Raw genomic sequence first — 19,023 nt, forward strand, 5'->3', positions numbered from 1 at the left:
CCAAAGTATAACCAGAATCCTTTCTTTCCCCAGAGCAAATGTGGTCTCTTCATTCTCCACTCGAGAGGGTAGCGGAGTCTGGTCTTGACAAGGGAGGGTTTCAGTATCTGCCATGGTTCTTGCATTTTTGTGGAATGAGCAGCCCCCATAAATACGGTTTTCAGATGCCATAATTCGTTGAAATGCCATGTAACATTTTTAAAAAACCATTTTGCATGGAAATCTTTCCCAAGTATATTGCCAGCTTTCCTGCCATATTCAGCTATGCACATTGAACATGATTTAATGTCTCGGGATGATACAGCTATTGCAAAAAAGGGATTATACTGTAAAGAAGCTTTTTCAGCCATTTAGGAGTGTTGGCCTCTATTCAACATGGCCCTTAGGTATTCTGCATCTGCTGTTCATAGTTTCACAGTTTTCTGTCTCTTTCTTGCTCTCTGCTAGCCAGTCCTTCCTCCTGCCAGTGGGTGAATGTTCAGAAAGCTCCCCCTACCCTTTAAATAGGTAGATCCCAGGGTCCTGTGATCTGGGAATGGTGGTGGTGGTTCAGTCACTCAGTTGCATCCAACTCTTTGTGATGCAGCTGCATGGACTGCAGCACACCAGGCTTCCCTGTCCTTCACCATCTCCCGGAGTTGGGTTAAACTCATGTCCATTGCATTGGTGATGCCATCCAACCATCTCGTCTGATAATGACATTTATTATCAGTGTTTGTGAATTAAGGATGGTTAAGTGCTGAATGAAGATCTAGAGGGATTTCCTTTGTGGTAGTGATTTCAGTTCAGTTGCTCAGTTGTGTCCGACTCTTTGCGACCCCGTGGACTGCAGCATGCCAGGCTTCCCTGTCCATCACCAACTCCTGGAGCTTGCTCAGACTCATGTCCATCGAGTTGGTGATGCCATCTAACCATCTCATCCTCTGTCGTCCTCTAGTAATTTGTAATTTGGCTGCTTCCAAATTCTTCCTTCTGTGTTCTCACCTGTATCCCAAAGAACTGAGAGAAACAGACAGGTGGCCTCCAGGCAGGTAGTGTTTCACAGTCTGGAAGTGTTTCCACACCCAATGTGGATAAAGACAGGATTAGCCTCTTCAGTTGTCACATCAGACAGCTGAGGGACAGAGAGGTTAAGAAAGACCAGCATGATGAGGGTTCAGGAAGCCAGTGTTCTTGGAGTTTGAAGAAACCGAGAAGCTTGGGAGGGCAGGGTGCTTTCCCCAAAGTCTTCAGGGCTGATCTGTTGGTTAAACAGGCGATAGGTAGGCTTGTGCTGGGCTGTTCCAGAAGGTGGAACTAAGGATGTGGGGGGTGCAGTTACAGAATAGGTGAGGCTCAGGTGATGAACATGCTGTACCACCCTAGGGTCAGAGGTGAGGCCGATTCAGACGGTGGGATGGAACTAGGAGGCCCAAGGGTGAACCGCCTTTTAAGATCCCACTTTCAGCTCCCATAAGGTGGATTCCGTGGCCTGTCTCCAGTCTATCAGTCAGTGACAAGTGGCAGAATAAACCAGGAATGGCCAGAGTGCTGAGTTGCTCAGCTGTGTCTGACTCTTTGCTACCCCATGGACTATAGCCCACCAGGCTTCTCTATCCATGAGATTCTCCAGGCCAGAATCCTGGAGAGGGTTGCCATTTCCTTCTCCAGGGGATCTTCCCAACTCAGGGATCAAACCTGTGTCTCTTGCATTGTTCTTTACCACTAGTGCCACCTGGTAGAAGTGTGACAGCTTTCTCACTGAGCAGCAAGAGCACCTGATTGAGTTCTGGGCCTTTGGGTTCTGAGGTGGATTAGTAATGCCTGCCATGACCTTGGACATGGAAATTAAGCGTGCGTGCTGTCTAATTGCTTTTCCTGCTTCCACGCTTGCTCCCAATCACTGTCTTCTTGGGCAGCTGTCATGTTTATTCTAGAGATAAGTTGCTCCTCATCAAGTCTTTTCAAACTAGGACTCCAGAGTGACCTACCTGCTTTCTCTGCCAAGGCTTTCATCCACTTCTGAGGGCCAGAAGCTCATCTGCTATTTTGATGGGGAACTACATCAGAAGCAGTTGTAGGAAAATAAATCTACTCCTTAAGTGCAGCAGCTTCTTGACTTGGCCTGCCTGCTCCTGCCTTCCTCTGGCAACTTGTGATCACAGCCCCAGGTTGTGTTTCCTAAGGGCATGGCTGGTGGGAGGAAGGACTGGGCATGGTGATGGACGCTGGCTTTATGGGAAGGGCTGTGATGGGATGTCTGAGGGTGGGCGGTGTGGGCAGAGGGATTCTGCCTGAGGACAGGAAGCCGAGAGCGTGGTCCTTTGAGAAGGGGCGTCCCCTGCATCAGAGGCAGGGGAGGTTAAGGGTCAGTGCTCAGTCATCAGGTCACCCAAGGCTTTGGGGACAAAGACCCCTCTGGGTGGCCCTGACCTGGAGTGAGGGGCAGTTGGTGACAGGGAAAGTGTCCCCAGGGGATGTGACCTGGGATACAGAACATTGTGGGCCTGTGTTCTCATGTATAATAGAAATGGTGGTCCTAATGCCACCTGCCTGACTTCCTTACCGGTCATTGTGCAGCTCAGATGGGGTCATGGGTGGAAAGTGCTCTGGCAGCTACTGTCCAGGGATAGTCACCCACTCAGCTGTTCAGCTGAGCTGCCATGGGCCTCGAGTATTGGACATAGCCGCCCTCTGAGGCTGAGGTGGGGTCTGCAGGCAGGAGAGAGGGGACCCCAGGCCTGTGGGGCTGGTGGCAGTGCAGGACCAGGGACCACCTCCGGGATAGAATGAAGCCCCTCGGTGTAGTTCGCCCCAGCTGGGAAGGACTGGGCATGGGCAGCTGAGGGCTGAGAGAAAATTCTCGATGTCCAGGCACTGGTTGAGCTTGCCGAGGTCTCCCGCCTCCAGTTGGGAGGGCTTTTGCAGTCCCCCAGGCACTGGGCAAGAGGCTTTAATCTAATTACATGCTTTATTTGAGCCAATTTGTTTTCCAATCCATCTTGTTCAGCAAGAAGAAAGAGCGTGCTGGGGACTCCTGGCACCCTCTTGTTCCAAGTGGGGAAGAGGGGCTGCTCCCCGTCCCATAAGGCTGATGCAGACCCCCGACCTCGTCCAGCTTGGTCACCCCGCCCCCAAACCAGACTGCAGGCCACCCTGCCCGGCAGGGATGGGACTGGGCTAGGTTGACCCTTTTCACAGGCTGGGCTGCAGAAGGGGAAAAAGCCTGGCGTGCTGGTCTCCCCTCCTGAAGGCCCAGCCCAGCTTGTCTGTTCCTTCAGCCGCTCCCTGCCTGTGCCCTCTGGGGGTCCCAGTGCTCCAGGCAGGACAGGCTTCCAAGGCAGCGGCCTGGAAGGGGGCTGCGCCTTCCCACGAGGAAAGCCCCACCCAGCTCTGACCCTCCCTGGCCCCTCCTACCAGGGTTGCCCTCCTAATCCCAGGCCCAGGATGTTCAATCAGCAAATACATTTTCATCGTAAGGCAGCAGGTTTTGAATCTCTGTTATTAAAGTCCAAACAAAACACCGAAGCCCTTCCAACGTCCCTGGAGAGGGAAAGCTTGCCGGCTCCTGCTGTCCTGCCCAGGCGAGGAGCTGCTCTCGCCAAGCTGCGGCTTTTTGTGTTTCACAGCATTTTCCAGAATTGTCTTTTTCCGCCCTTCAGAATCCTGCTTCAGGCCTTTGCTCTCCTGCTGTTTACACAGACTCTGTCCTCGAGGCGGCTTCTTCCCCGGCAGGCCTGGGGTCTTCACCCTTGGACTGGGGCCGTGTGGGGATTGCTGGGGCCGAGGGTCACTTTGCCACATGGTGGGGGTGGCTGAGTCCCCCGCTTATTCAACAAATATTTATTGAGAGCTTGTAAGTATGCCAGGCCCTGGGGAGAGCAGTGGATGGGGCAGTGGCCCCTGCCTTCAGGGAGGGAGGCAGACAATAAACAAACCATGTTGAGAAAGTGTGAGACTGCACTGTGAGTCCTGGGGGTGGGAGACCGGATCCTCCCAAGATGGGTTTGCTTTTGGGGGCAGCCAGACATCAGTCAGTACGTGTGATACACAGAGTGAGAAATTGAAAAAAAAAAAACCAACTTTTTTTTAATAGGGTGTGCAAGAATACAAGATTGGTTTTCTTGTCATGGCTCCTGAATTATAGCAAAAATAATAACAAGTAACATTTTTAAGAGTTTGTTAGGCTTCATCTTGTTAGCACCTCAAAGGATTACATGCTCTTACCCTATTTAATAAATAAGGTATATGGGGAAAGAATCCAGTAAAGAGTGGGTATACGTATAGCTGATTCACTTTGCTATATGCCTGAAACTAACACAACATTGTAAATCAACTACAACAACAAAAAATAAGTCCGGATAATAAAAAATAAATGGGGACTCTGAGGTTCAGAGATGTGCAGTCACAAGCCCAAGGACACACAGCTTAAGAGTCGAGAAGCCAGTGTTCGGAGTTCCTCCATAGCCTACCTGCTGACTGCTCCTCCATCCCATGGCCCTGATCCCCATCTGTTTTCCCATCTGTATTTTGAGATAGGGCTTCCCAGGTGGTTCAGTGGTAAAGAACCTGCCTGCCAATGCAGGAGTTCAGTCCCTGGGTTGGGAAGATCCCCTGGAGGAGGAAATGGCAACCCACTCCAGTATTCTTGCCTGGACAGAGGAGCCTGGTGGGTTGCAGTCTGTGGGGTCTCCACGAGTTGAACGTGATTGAGCACACACACACTCATACACATTCTGAGACAGGCCCTGCCTATCGGTGCACCAGGTTGTATCCTGGGGTCCCAGGCAGAGGCAGCCTGTCTTACGGACACTCCACCTCCCAAAGAGAATGGGCAAAGCCCGTACATCCAGAACTCAGGGTGCTGCTTCCGGTGTCAGCTGCGCCTCCTGGTAGAGGCATCAGGACCCCCCCGATTTCTGGAGTCACTCAAGCCCTCGCCAACCCAAATCATGTCCTCTTTGTTGTCAAAGAGCTTAGCAGATTTAAAAGATGCCTGAATGCCCAGGCTTTCTCATGGGTGTCACCAGAATAATCGAGAAGGATGCTTGTCTTTTGTTTGGGGAGCCTGATTTGGAAGTTTGTCTGAGCAGTCTTGGTATCTCACAGGGGCAACTGCGTTCAGCTTTAAAACAATTTTTTTTTTAATTGAAGGAAAGTTGCTTTACAATGCGTTCACCTTGTTTTGCACTGTTTGTGGACACAGGCTTAGGGGGGGACCCAGAGTTTACGTTCCAGTGAGTTCCACTGGAGTTCAGTGGTGACCTCCCCGCACCAGGTGCTGGGAACCAAGGTTCCAATTCCCTACTGGGTGAGGAGGCAGACAGATAATTCTAGACCGTGTCCTGAGTGCTGAGTGCATAGAGGGCGCCCTGCTGTGCTTGAGGGCCCGAGAGGAAGGCTGGAACCCTCTGGTGGCTTATCCAGCCCTGCCCTGCCCGTCCAGCCGGTGCGACTGTTCTTCTCTGCTCCTCCCCTTGTCACTCTGTGTGAAACTACCTGGCTTTCATTCAGTCCTGGACTCTGCCAGGCTCGATCCTGCCTCAGGGCCTTTGCACAAACTGTCCTTCCTGCTGGAAACCGTCTTCCCCAGGCCTTGTTGTCCCTGCCTCCCTCGCACTGCCTGGGTCTTAATGCTGCGTTACCTTCTCAGGGAGCTTTCCCTGACCCTGTCCCAGCCATCACTCACTCCTCGTGAGGGAAAGAGAGGACGGACACACACCCTCACCCACCCCACCCAACAGTAGAAGCCCTGTGGCACTTCAAGTGCAGAGGGCAAGGATTCAGTCCCTGGTCAGAGAGCTAAGATCCCACATGCCAAGTGGTGTGGCCAAAAATATGCTTTTTTTAAATTTAAAAAGCTAATGACTTCCTTTGTGTTCCACTAGTTAAGGGTCCACTTGCCAATGCCAGGGGACACAGGCATGATCCCTGATCTGGGGAGATTACACATACTGCAGGGCAACTAAGCCTGTGCACCACCACTCCTGAAGTCTGCACGCCCCAGAGCCCATGCTCTGAAACTAGAGAAGTTACTGCAGTGAGAAGCCTGAACGCTGCAGCTAGAGAGTGGCCCCTGTTCGCTGCAACTAGAGGAAGTCTGCGTCCAGCAGCGAAGACCCAGCACAGCCAAAAATAAAGCATTTTACCAGAGGAATAGAAACATCACCTCGCTGAATAGGAATGTAATGTCATTATGGGATTCCTCCCATTCAGTCCCCATCCTCACTGAAGAAGAGACTCATCTCAGAATGTTGTTTAGTGTTTTTCTTCTAATACCAAAATGGTATATTTGTTATCGTAAAGTTTAACATACAGATAAGGTGAAGCAGGAGTTTACAGAAACCAGCCACAACCCCTCCTCCCTGCATTTTGGTGCACAGTGTATTCTTCTAGAAAAGAATTCAAACCCCTTCCATGGTTGACAAGAACCTAGGGACCCCCATGACCCATGCAGTCTAATCTCGGGCTGCCCACCCCCCACCCCCAGCTCCAGGCCCATCCTCTGTTGGTTCTTCAGTCCTGCCCCGCCCTTTCCTGGCCTGGCTGCTTCACAGAGCTCCTCCCTCATCCGAGATGTAACCTCCTCACAGTGGCTTCACATCCAGCGTGGTCTCCACCTGCACCCCTAACTCCATCCTCTGCTCAGGCGTGCACTCTGGGCATTGTCTTCATTTTGTGAGTGTCACTCTTTTGACTGTGGTTACATGCGTGTCATTGACATGTTCTCTCCCACTATAAGGCCCCCCTGACCATTCCATGAGCCACACCTAGCGCCTCCCAGAGCCGGCCGTGGAAGTCTCTTAGCCAGGCTTTGAAGTGTATGATGCAATGATACATTCTTAGAAATGGGGCTGCTGCAGTCAAGGGTGTATGCTCTCCAGGGTTTTGACTTTCTATGGCAGTTACCCTCAGGGAAGTTGGTACTGATTTGCACCCCAACCACATTATCTCAGTCTGAGTGTTTGCTTTGACACCTCCCTAGGCAAAGGCCTTACATTTCTGTTGATTAAAGATGTGTTTCTTTGATTATTTGAGGATGAGCATCATTAACATCTCCTTGTCTGCTTACTCCCCTCTTTTGTGAATTGCCTGTTCCTCTCCGTGGAGTGTGAGGGTGCTTGTCTTTTCTTATTGATTCAGAAGAGTTCTTTATATATTAAAGACACCCACACTTTGCTCTCTATGTTGCAAATACTTTTGGTTTTCTCTCCAAAGCTTTACAGGGCACCTCATGACAGTCCATAACTTGGGACTGCCTCATTTGGGATGACCTTGGCCTTTCTGCCCCAGAGTTCAATGGACGTCATGCTGTGGAGACAGGCAGGGCTGGAAGGTGATAGAGGGGGCGTAAGAGACCAGTATAGGCCAGGAGAGACCGTGGGTGCTTAGGAGCTCCCTGTGGACTCCAGCCGTCTCAGGGGCAAAGTGCTTGTGGTGGAGGTGCTCAGAAGGTGGTCTCCCCAGAGGGAGTGAATCAGTCATCTGCAGCCTAGGACCCAGAGGGTGAAGGCTGGCTTGGAGGGGAGTGCCTCTTCCAGCCTTGACACAGTCATTATGAAACCTACAGATACCCTCTGCATGTGAAAATGACACACACAGACAGCTGGTGTCTCTGGCCTGCAGAGTTCCAAGTGGCTTTGTGGATCCAGGTCAGGCAGAGCCAAAACTCTGGGCAGACTGGCCTCACCTGTCTTCTGTCACCTGTTGAGTGGCCCCGCCCCCTTGAGCTCTATCCCAGCAGGGTCAGGGGTGGAGGTGGGGTGGGGATTGGGAGTTCTAGGAGCCTCTGCCTGGGACAGACCCTAGTGGCTGGATGTCTGGCTCTTTGCTCCCACCACCCACCTTTCCGAGCCGACAGCCCAGAGGCAGAGGAACCCGGGTGCTGCCAGGAGTGAGAACCTGGCCAGCTCCCCGCCCTGCTCCAGGGGCGGTACCAGCTGCAGCGCCCCTGGCTCCGACGGGGGGACGCCGGGCGCCGCCTGCCATATGCTTAGAGTTGAGCCTCGATCCGGCGAGCAGCCCTGCCCAGCGGGACTTTTGGCACCTGGGGCACAGGAGGCAGGGCAGAGGGTGAGCTACCCAAGGTGGAGGAAGAGGAGGGAGGGGCCCAGCCACTGGGATGGGGCCTGCGTGGGGCGGCAGGGGCTCCCTGCTCCGCTCTTGGCTGCTGGTCGGTCAGGGGAGCAGGTGGGGGGAATAAAGGGAGGGTTGGCTGCTCTCAGGAGGAGCCAGGATGCCAGCCAGCCAGGATGGGCCTGCTGCGAGCCACAGATGGCGGCCCTGGGTCTCTGCACTGTCCCTGGGACAGAGCTCGTCCGGGTGAGGAGATGGGCGGTGCCAGCTCTCCTCCCTGGCAGCTCCCCTCTCCTTGGGGAGGAGGGTGGGGTGAAGGGTAACCCTGGTGCGGGGGCGCCGGCAGATCTTCCAGTATTCCCTGCACACCCTTAATTCTAGCCCCGCAGGATCCCCCCGGGGGTGGGGGTGGGGCTTCCTGCTCACCTCTTCTTCCTATGCAGAGGAGGGGGCGGGGCCCTGGGTCCAGAGAGAATGGGGCCCTTCAGGGCATAAAATATCAGACCTGATTAATCAATGAGGCCGACCAATGGTCTGCAGGTTCTGTGTGTCTAAGCTCACGGCAGTGCTTATTTAAGATCAAACCATATGAAACTGCTTTTTTCTTTAAAAGTTGAGGAATGATCGATTTTTAGGCACTTTTATGTGGTTCATCTTATTAGCGTTCCCTCTTTTTCTGTTTTCTAACCAAAGAGCGTGAAACTTCCTTTAAATGTTTGCTTGGAGTCAGCCTCTGAAACCATCTGGATCCAGAGATTTCTTAAGATTCTTTATCTATTCAGATTGGGTATCGCTTCTTTAGTTCATTTTGGTCCCTTATGTTTCCCTAACAAGGAATGCGTTTCATTCATGACCAGGATTTCAGCCCAAAGCTGTATATGAGAGCCTTGTAATTTATAAAATCTTCTTTAGGTTGTGGTTATACCCCTTTCTCATTACTTCCTAATGAGTCTACTTTCTCTTTTATTCATTATTAGACATAACAGTGTTTTGTCTGTGTGTGTGTGTATTTGTTGGTTTGGGGACTTTACTGAGATTCAATTCTTGGGTATATTTGTAACTTTGAAGCTTTTTCAGCATCCCACTGTATTAATTTCTACTCCTGTTACTAATTATTTCCTCATGCCTTCTTTGGGTTTTATTTTCCTTATTTTCTAACTTCTAGAATTGAAAGCACTTCATTTATTTTCATCCTTTTTTGTTTAATAATAATATTTATTACATTGTGGTCAGGAAATGTGGCCTGTGCAGTTTCACCTCCTTGGAATTAATTTAGCATTCTTTTACTAGTTATGTGTTTCTGTCTGTTCTTTGTTGTATTTCTCCAGTTTTTGCATATTTCAATAAGACGTAATAAAAAACAAAAACTTTTTATTATGTTTGAATTTCTTTGTCACCTAGTGACAAACTTAGAATTTCTTTAAAAGTTGTAAGCTTTTAAAGAATTGCTTTAATTTTGTTCAAGTGTCTCTTCAACAATCATTTAATGTTTCAAAATTAGTTTTTCAGTAGGGGTGTTGAATCTGCTTACAGTCATTGTTTTGCTTTTACATAGCGGCTCTTCTATGATCTGAATTTATCACAGTTGCCTTTTATATTTTCCAGTTTGTGTTTTCTCCTGTCTTATTACTTATACCCGTGTCTTCTCTTCTCTAGTGTTTTGTGGTTATTTTGGGGGTTTTCAAAAGCACTGCTTGATCTAATAGGAGTTGACTCATTGGAAAAGACTCTGATGCTGGGAGGGATTGGGGGCAGGAGGAGAAGGGGACGACAGAGGATGAGATGGCTGGATGGCATCACTGACTCGATGGATGTGAGTCCGAGTGAACTCCGGGAGTTGGTGATGGACAGGGAGGCCTGGTGTGCTGCAATTCATGGGGTCGCAAAGAGTCAGACACGACTGAGCGACTGAACTGAACTGATCAGGGTCAAGCATGCAATAGCATCTTTGCTGTTCTACTTACTGAAGACAAAGAGTTGTATTACCCACTTCATTCTTAGTTTTTGTTAATATGATCTAAAGTTGCAGACTAGATTTTATAGTTATTTATACATACCTATACATTGTCTGATGCTCCCTTTCAAACATTCAAAATTATTCTAACCTTTGCCTTCACTTTTAGAACCATATTGGAACCCTCTCTATTTGCTGGTTTCTATGCATATCACCAGTGTGTTTATTCCGTGACTTTCCCCTCTTAAATTCTTATTTTTGATCCATTTCATAGTTGGTTGAAAAACGTTCCCAGGTATTCCTCACAGAAAGGATACATGGTTGGAATATTGCATACTAGAGAATGCCTTTGGTTTATTATGGCCTGCACACTAGAGGACAATATAGCTAGGTATAAAAGTCTTGGGACTCGAAGTTTTCCCTCCTCTCAACCTATAGACTTTGTTCCACGTTCATCTGGAGCTTCTTCTTGATGTTAAATCTGTATATATATTTTTTTCGTTGTCCGGTATTTCGTATGTTTTGCAAAGATGTATGTGGATGTGTTTGTCTCTGTTTTTCCAGAAATTAAGTTCGTCCTTTCCTTCATACGTAGGTTGCCCTTCAACCTCAGGAGTTCTCATTTTGGCTCACCCTCTTTGGTTCTTATTTCTGTTCTGTTTGGTTTCTGCCGCAGTTTTCTCTCAGGCCTCTGCCATCTGTCCACTTCCCCTCTTCTGTCCCTATTATTTTCTCTTTCGCAGTTTCTATGTCTTTATTTTTGTGAGAATCTCTCCACAATTCACTCCATGTTTCTGAATCCATTTCCTACACTGTTACTTTTCTTGATTGCTTCCAAAGTCGATTTTCACTGTGCTCCTGGGCTTTTGGGTTTGGGTTTTTCTAGCTCTTCTTCTCATGTGTCACCCTTTTCGTATCATCATGTGGCCTTTTGAGCTTGACCTTGCCTTCCCTCATATCTTTTTTTTCTTTCTACATCATAGAGGCTGTGTTTTTTAGAATATCTTAAGTCTGACACACCCATTCAATTATACATCGCCTATGGCTGTTTTTGAGCTATGGCGACAGTTCACATAGTTGTGACAGAGACTGTATGGCCCACAAAGCCAAAAATATTTACTGTTTGGCACTTTGCAAAAAAATTTTGCAGATCCCTGGCCTGGCGTGACAGCTGGATTCCCATTCCAGCCCCAAGCTGGATGGCAGGGGAACGCCTCCAGCTCCTCCTTCAGTTCCTAGTCCCTGCCGGCCTTTTCTCTCAATTTGCTTCTGCTCTGTGGAGGTGGTGATCTTCTGTCTCCACTGCCAGACTTTCTCATTCCCTGCATCAGCGATTCAGGTAGAAGCACGAGTTCACGTCCCCACCGCAAACACTGTCATTCCTGTCTGTCCCTCCACTTCCTTAAGCTCTCTCTGGACAGGGGCACCTCCATGGCGCCCCCACCCACTTCCTGCCCATTTGTTTTCTGGTTGTTGTCTCCTTGTCATCTTCCCTATTTTCCAGGATTTTTCTGTTCATCAGACAAAGAGCTGTGTCTTGAGGTAAAACCTGGACAGGTTTTCCTTGTTCTACCACCATCTGTCTTTAATTAATAGAGATTGCTCCCAGATTCCAGTGTTGGGTCATCTGTCAGTTTAGTTCTTGGCATTAGTGTGAATTTTCATTTTTTTCATTGTCTTTATAGCGATTTTGGAACAAAACAAGGAGAGGAAATGTGGGTAACTGCCAAGTAGATGCCATTTTGAAGGAGTCAAAGATGCATTTCAAAGCTATGTCTGGTCCATCTTGAGGCAGTCTCTGTAGCTCTGTGTATATTTTATAAAAGAAGAAAATGCAGGAACACTTCCCTTATCTGAGGACCTCTTGTCGAGTGACCTCAGTTCTCTGGCACACACCCAGAGAGTCTGCACGCGGCGAGAGAGCTGCTGCGATGTCAGTGCTCTGAAGGGTATTCACCGTGCCCAGAGGACAGCACTTCCTTCTCTCATTCCAGGCCTATTGACCCATGCTTTGCATACAGTTCTAACAAGCCTGGTCTTTCTGTTCTCCTAGCTCACAACCAAATCAGAATCAGCAAATCGGTAGAGAGTAGGGGACATGTGGGGGCTTCCCTGGTGGCTCAGTGGCAAAGAACTCACCTGCCAATGCAGGAGACATGGGTTCGATCCCTGGGTCGGAAAGATCCCATGGAGAAGGAGATGTCAACCCACGCCAGTACTCTTGCCTGGAAAATCCCATGGACGGAGGAGCCTGGCAGGCTGCAGTCCATGGGGTCACAAAAGGGTGAGACACGACTTAGCGACTAACCAACATAACAAGGGCACATTTGACAACGACAAGCACACTGACCTGATGAGAATTTCTGGCTGGCAGAAAGGAAAGACATAAGACCCACAAAAAAATAACAACAAACCAGATACAGCTATAAATCTGCACGTGTTGAGGCTGGCACCATTTCCTATAAGGGCAAAGCAGCTTGATGTTGTCCTCTGACTCTAGTTTGAGTCAATAGCCACTCCTCTGAGCCTTTCCTCTGCCAATCTGGGTCCTCCTTACAAATCTTGGGTGCAAAGACCCTGGCCCACCTCCCACAGCTGCAGACTGTGGTTCTAACCCTGGCTGCACATTGGTCTTACCTGGGGAACTTTAAAAATCTGGACACACAGGCTATCCTTACAGCCAGTGAAATCAGAATGTCTTGGGGGGAACCCAAGCATCAGTGTTTTCCTAAAGCTTCTGGACTATTCCACTGTGTAGCCAGGTAGGGAACCAGGCTGTTAGAAGCATAGGCAGGGCTGAGGGCAGTGCCTCGTGCCTGGTTAGTGCCCTGTGGTGGCTGTGGTTATTGAGGGACAGACTTTTAATGTTCACGAGGGTGGCTGTGATTGCTCTCACGGGGTCCAGAGCTGGATCTAATCAGGCAGTGATGGATGCCACACACTTCAGGGACAATCTCTGGCCCAGGTGGATACTTGACTTTGAAGAGAAGAGCTGTAGGTGCTGCCAGAAGGGAGGGAAGGGAGGAGGGGAAGCTGGAGGTGCAGGGCCAGGTCGTTCCAGGGGCCACCTGCCCTCCTGCCTGCAGTGCAGGGTGCACTTGGAATCAGCACTGTGGCGCCTTGCTGAACTCAACTGTCCTATCTGTAGGATGAGAGTCATGGTACCTCCCTCAAGGGACTGCCCAGAGGCTGGGAGGAACTGGTGTGCTGTCAGGGGCTGCCTCCAGGGCTGTGATGGGAGGTGGGGGTTGAGGGGGTGCTGAGATTCCACCCTATAGAGGAGGCATGGCAGGTGATTGACTGGAATACAAGTACTGACGGCGTGGGCCAAACTAATAATAATAATCATGAAAAAGCGATGAGTGGGTTCAAGGCCATCCATGCAGTGACGTCATCAGCACTGCTGGCAGTTCAGTTCTTTCCCAAGAGGAGCGAGCAGGGGGGGATTCCAGCCAGCTCGCCAGAAATGAAAGCTACTTGTGCATGGCCTGGGTTCAGCCCCAGCAGTGGCTTTGCCGTGAGCGTCACCTGCCTGAGCTGGCAGAGGCGTGGCCGAGAGGGGCTATTTCCAGCGGTGAGGTACGGTGTCACAGCGTGGGGGAGGGGTGCCAGTGGTGCTGACTGTGGGTTTGGGTCACTGTCGCCCGGTGTCTCAACGTCCCCAGTGGACTCCCGGCCTCTCTCTCAGGATACTCCACACCCCACCTTCTGAGAGGTCCTGACTCCAGCAGCCACGCAGCCATCCAGGTGGCAGGAGGGGCTGGCACTGTGGACGCTGGGGCCCCCGGGCAGGGCATGCTGATGGACAGAGGGTGGTCCAAGGACTCGCACCCTAGGGAGCAGGAAGAGGGGCTGTTTCTCATTTCCTGAGACTGGTTCCTAATGGGGTGCCCTAATGGCAGCAGTGGAGAAGGCAGTGGCACCCCACTCCAGTACTCTTGCCTGGAAAATCCCATGGATGGAGGAGCCTGGTGGGCTGCAGTCCATGGGGTCGCGAAGAGTCAGACGCGACTGAGTGACTGCACTTTCACTTTTCACTTTCACACATTGGAGAAGGAAACGGCAACCCACTCCAGTGTTCTTGCCTGGAGAATCCCAGGGACGGGGGAGCCTGGTGAGCTGCCATCTGTGGGGTCACACAGAGTCGGACATGACTGATGCGACTTAGCAGCAGCAGCAGCAATGGCAGCAGAGAACTGCCAGGCCCATGGCTCCCAGGGCAGCAGGATAGAGCTCTCTCAACTTGAATTAGGACCCTGAAGGAGGCAGCCATCTCCCGCGGGACCAAAGGCTGACTCTGGGGTGCTCTCTGAATACTCCTACAGATCTGAGTGATGGTTTGGGGGGCAGGGGGCCCAGGAGGCCTAGGCTGCTTGTCCTGTGCTCCCACACAAATCGCTCCTTACTCCACCCAGGCCTAGGTTTTCCCCTTTGGAGTCTGAGGGGCTGGCACCCGTTTCTGGAGCAGCCATGTGTGTGCTTCCCCTTCACCTTTCTAGTCCCCTCGCCAGGACACACACCCAGCCCAATTCCAGTGGGTACAGTGACCTTCCACCTCAGACCCAAGTTCAAGGCCCAGCCTTGACTTGCTAGCTGCCCGGGCTGCACTGGCAGGTGGTCTCCGATTCCTAATCTGTAGAATGGGAATAACCCCCACAGCTCAAAGAAGGGTTGTGAGAATCCAGTGAGAGCCAGCGTGTTGAGTGGTTGTGCAGGGGGGCTGGAGTGGTGTTTGGGGCTCCATGGTGGGCGGGCCATCACGCCAACAGCTGATTTGCGGACACAGATCAGGCAAAGGACCTGTATCACCTTAGCTGGTGAGGAATTTGCCTGCAGTGCCGGAGACCCCAGTTCGATTCCTGGGTTGAGAAGATCCCCTAGAGAAGGGATCGGCTACCCACTCCAGTATTCTTGGTCTTTTCCTGGTGGCTCAGCTGGTGAAGAATTTGCCTGCAACGCAAGAGACCTGGGTTCGATCCCTGGGTTGGGAAGATCCCCTGGAGAAGGGAACGGCTACCCACTCCAGTATTCTGGCCTGGAGAATTCCATGGACTATACAGTTGCAGAGTTGCAGAGTTGGACATAACTGAGTGACTTTCACTTTCACTTTCAACTGAAGAGCTGGTGGGGAGAGGGCCTGGTGGGGCCAGTGTTGGAGGTCTGCCTCTGCTGGGCCGACACAGGCCACCCCCAAGGGAAGCAGGCCCCCGGGCCCCCCCACATCCTGCCCGGCTTTCACTGGGACGCCCCCGAAGCAATACCCTGCAGACGCAGGCCCAGCAGCCCTGCCTCTCAGCAGTGGTGGGGCTCATTAGAACTGAACTCTTCTTCGTGGGGCATTTTATTTGCACACTCCAGTAGCGTGGACACCAAAGGGGTTTTCTCCTGCTTCATGGGCTGCTAATTTCCTCCGTGACCTCTATTGTTGGGGCCTGACCCCAGCCAGAGGCTGCTCGCCATGGAAGCTAGCGCCTGACACAGACCCAGGGCGCGGGGCGACAATGAGGCCTCTATCGGCTTTAATCAGGCTCCGGGTGCGTCTTAAGAACGGGGGAATTTGTGTGGTGCTCCGAAGCCCTGGGTGGCGCAGTGCAGGAGCCCGCAGAGTCCCTGTGCGGGGGCCAGGGGGGCCAGTGGGGGGGGGTCAGGCGGGGCCTCTTTGTCCCAGCCCTGCTTGAGACCCGCCCTGAATGGCCGCCCAGGCTGCCCGGCCCCTGGGTATCACCAGCCTCTGGGCATTTAAGGAGGCGGCTGCCCACCCCACCCACCAGCCTATTCTTCCCCTAATTAAGTTTTGTCTGTGCTCTCCTGTCCTCTGCAGACTGTGATTCCTACTGCAAGGCCTCCAAAGGGAAGCTGAAGATCAACATGAAAAAATACTGCAAGAAGGACTATGGTGAGTGAGAGCCCCCTTGTTGGGGGAAGGGGGAGGGCACCACGTGACCAGTGGGGTACAAGGAGCCCCGCGTGGGTGTTGGTCCCAGAGGCCCTGTGACCGGCCGGGAGCTGAGGGGGATGATCTTGTGCCTGGGAATTTCCCAGCTCTTCCTCCTTGGGGTGGGGGTGGGTGGCCACAGGTGTGGGTACTGCGTTCTCCCCCTGGCCTTGCATCCTCGCCGCTGGGGGGTCCTGGGCTTCACTCTGCCCCGAGGGGCCGTGTGGCTGCAAGTCAGTCGCTTTACCTCTCTGGTCTTCCGTGCCCTCATCCGTACTCACGGGCATTTAGCCTGAGGCTCTGCAGCTCAGAGAGAAGTCCTTCGGGCATTGGGGAAAGGGAGAGAGCTACTTGGTGTATTTAAAATGCTGATTTGAGGATTGACTCTGCAAAACGGACCTCCAGGGCTAGGTGGAGAAGCTGCATTTTAAACTCCTTGCTGGTAGTTCTGATGCGTCAGAAGTTTGACCAGAGCCTCAGGGATCACTGAAGGCCTCTTCTGTCCAACACTGCAGGCCTCAGGCTCCCTTCCCGGGAAGAGTATCCCGCCTGCCAGTCTCTCCTGCAGCATCTACCCCGGTGCCCTGGAGGCGGGGGCCTTCCACCTCTCCATTGTCAGGCTCTCCTCTGCCGACTTCCATCAGCTCTGCCCCATGGGAGGGCCGCGCCGGCTCTGTGGTTTCTGATCCCTGAGCTGGCTGGCAGCCTGGGCAGGCCGGACCTCACAGGACTCAGGGTCAAGGCTGACTTCAGGGTGGGTGGGGGCCTGCAGGAGAAGGGGAGCCCCTCACAGCCCCCGGCAGGTATCTGCAGATAGCTGAGAGGCGAACAGAAATCCCGAGGAGATGGTCCAGCTGTCTGCTGGCGGAGCTGGGGAGGCCCAGGGTGTGGAGGTCAAGGTGTTCGACGTTCCGGCAGGAGGTAGCCGCAGCCTGGGCGCCCATCCAGGGGCCTGGTCTTTCCACTCTGGGGCTCTCCTCCTGACCCGGTGGGCCTGGCTATTTCGGGCTGAGGCTGGACCCCCCTCTTCCTGGACCCGAAAGTCGACTCTGCCCATCTCCCTCTGCGCACCTCCCCACTCCAGCTGGGTGTTCCTGGTCTTGCTGCCCTGTTCCTCAGCAGTCCTGCCCCTTTTAGCGTCACCCTCTGGGGACAGGCCAGCGACCTGTGTTTTCTGCCCATCTTTCCTAGTCTGCCTTGATCGAGTGCCTCCTGAGGGAACTGGGACGAGTCCGGTTGTGTCTCTGAGTTGCGGTTTCCTTATCTGTCATTTGGGGGTGATGCCCGACTGTGTCATATGGAAGCACTCAGCATGGGGCCACGTGCCTCGTGGGCTCCTGGTAAAGAGTGGCTCTGGCTGGTCCCTGGAAGCCTGGTGACAGGGCAGGAAGAAGTGGGCTGGGGAGGGAACAGTGACCTGGTGCTGAGACCTCATTGTCCACAACCTGCATGGTGTCCCTCCCAGACCCCAGGGGTTCTGGCAACCTGGCCTGGACGCCAGGCCTTCGGGATCTCATCCGGGCAGCTGTTTGAACCAAATGCAGGGTGTCCTTCTTTAATGAGGACAGTGGTCAGGACCTTTTAGCAAAGGGAAGAGAAAGGCTCAAAGGAATGTTGAGAACTTTTAAAACTTCCTCATTTTATTGTGCACACACGTCTGCCTGTGTGTGCATATACACAGGCACACGTGTACACACAGGTGCGTGCTCACACACCCCACACGGAAACCCAGTACATGATCATACTGGAGCAGCTGGTAGGTTTTGTGCGTCCGTTCCGAAGCAGCCAGGCCCTGGGTCCATAGCGAATTCCTGAAAAAAGCCCCTTTAAAGTGCTTGTATCCCAAGGCGACTTTCACAGGAAAAACCAACCTTGATTTTGGAAACAAATTTTGGGGCGATTTAAGGATAAAGGGAGTGCTGTCTCTGACCCAGGGTGACAGTAGCCACAAGAGGCCCCGGTGGTTTGGGGTGAGGCTTGGGTGACCCTGCGCTCCCACCCTGAGCTGTCAGCGTCTGCTGGGGTTAGCAAGGTGGGATGTGGGCAAAAAGGCCCAAGGTCCTGTGGTGTCCCAGGCTTAGGGCTGGGGGCCAAGTATGGATGCCCAGGGTCAGAGAGCCAGGGTCACAGAGGAGACCCTGGGCCTGTCACTCCGCCACCCCTCATCTCCCTCCCCCGCAAAGAACAGGAGGAAGGAGCAGCTCGGCCACCTGGGGGACGGATGGGTTAGATTTCAGTGTGGAGCATCCTCTGACCAGACAGATGCTGGGGAGACTTTCTGTGCAGGGTTAACCACCGCCCCCGTTCTGTTCCTCCAGTGAGAAAAGGGAAAATTGGACTTCTGTTTAAAATCACCCAATGGACCCGTCTTCCACCTGGTTCTCTAGGACTTGTTTTGTTCTCTTCTGACTTCCTTTCCTCCACTGAATTCTGCCTCCCCCACCCCTGATACTTCCGGGGGTACTTTGGCTCCCTCTGACTCTCCTGCCCACCCCTTGGCAGCAGGCTGGCCCCTATCTCTGCAGAAGGGGGCCTGGCTCCCTCTTGTTATAGACCCAGGGGGCTCTGCCCTGAGCCCTGCCTTGGCTGTGTGCCACCCCACCCCCCAACCCTGGACAACAGGGCTGTGCATTGGGAGCGGGGACTCAGTCTCTGGGCTCTTCTTGCCTTTTGCTCCCTGACCCAGTCCTCCCTTCCTCACCCTTGACTTCCTCCTGGATTGTCTGAGGGAAGCTGGTGTCCTAGATGGGGCCCCAGTCTGGCTGGCTGGCTGACTGGCCCAGCAGAGCCCCAGCCTCCCTCCTGCCCCCCCATCACGTTTATCACCTGGACCCCATCCGACCCAAAACCAAGAAAGTGAAAGTCGCTCAGTCATGTCCAACTCTTTGTGACCCCACAGACTATACAGTCCATGAAATTCTCCAGGCCAGAATACTGCAGTAGGTAGCCGTTCCCTTCTCTAGGGGATCTTCCCAACCTAGGGATCGAACCCAGGTCTTCCTAGACTTCACCTCAGCCACGCCAGCTCCTGGCCCTACACTATTGCCAGCCCACTGCCCAGGTGTCCACATTTCTGCTG

At 52.5% G+C, this 19,023-nt stretch overlaps 1 protein-coding gene across 2 annotated transcripts in view; it reads left to right on the plus strand.

Moving 5' to 3' along the window:
* Nucleotides 1-19,023, plus strand: part of NTN1 (netrin 1) — a 206,785-nt gene that overhangs the window by 172,762 nt on the left and 15,000 nt on the right. For both annotated transcript variants that reach the window (XM_042255658.2, XM_027974898.3), the window contains exon 6: nucleotides 15,831-15,905. In XM_042255658.2, the coding sequence (XP_042111592.1) occupies nucleotides 15,831-15,905 (75 nt within the window). The remainder of the gene's footprint in view (nucleotides 1-15,830; nucleotides 15,906-19,023) is intronic.

This window comes from Ovis aries, chromosome 11 (genome assembly GCF_016772045.2).
Source record: "Ovis aries strain OAR_USU_Benz2616 breed Rambouillet chromosome 11, ARS-UI_Ramb_v3.0, whole genome shotgun sequence".
Taxonomy (NCBI): Eukaryota; Metazoa; Chordata; class Mammalia; order Artiodactyla; family Bovidae; genus Ovis; species Ovis aries.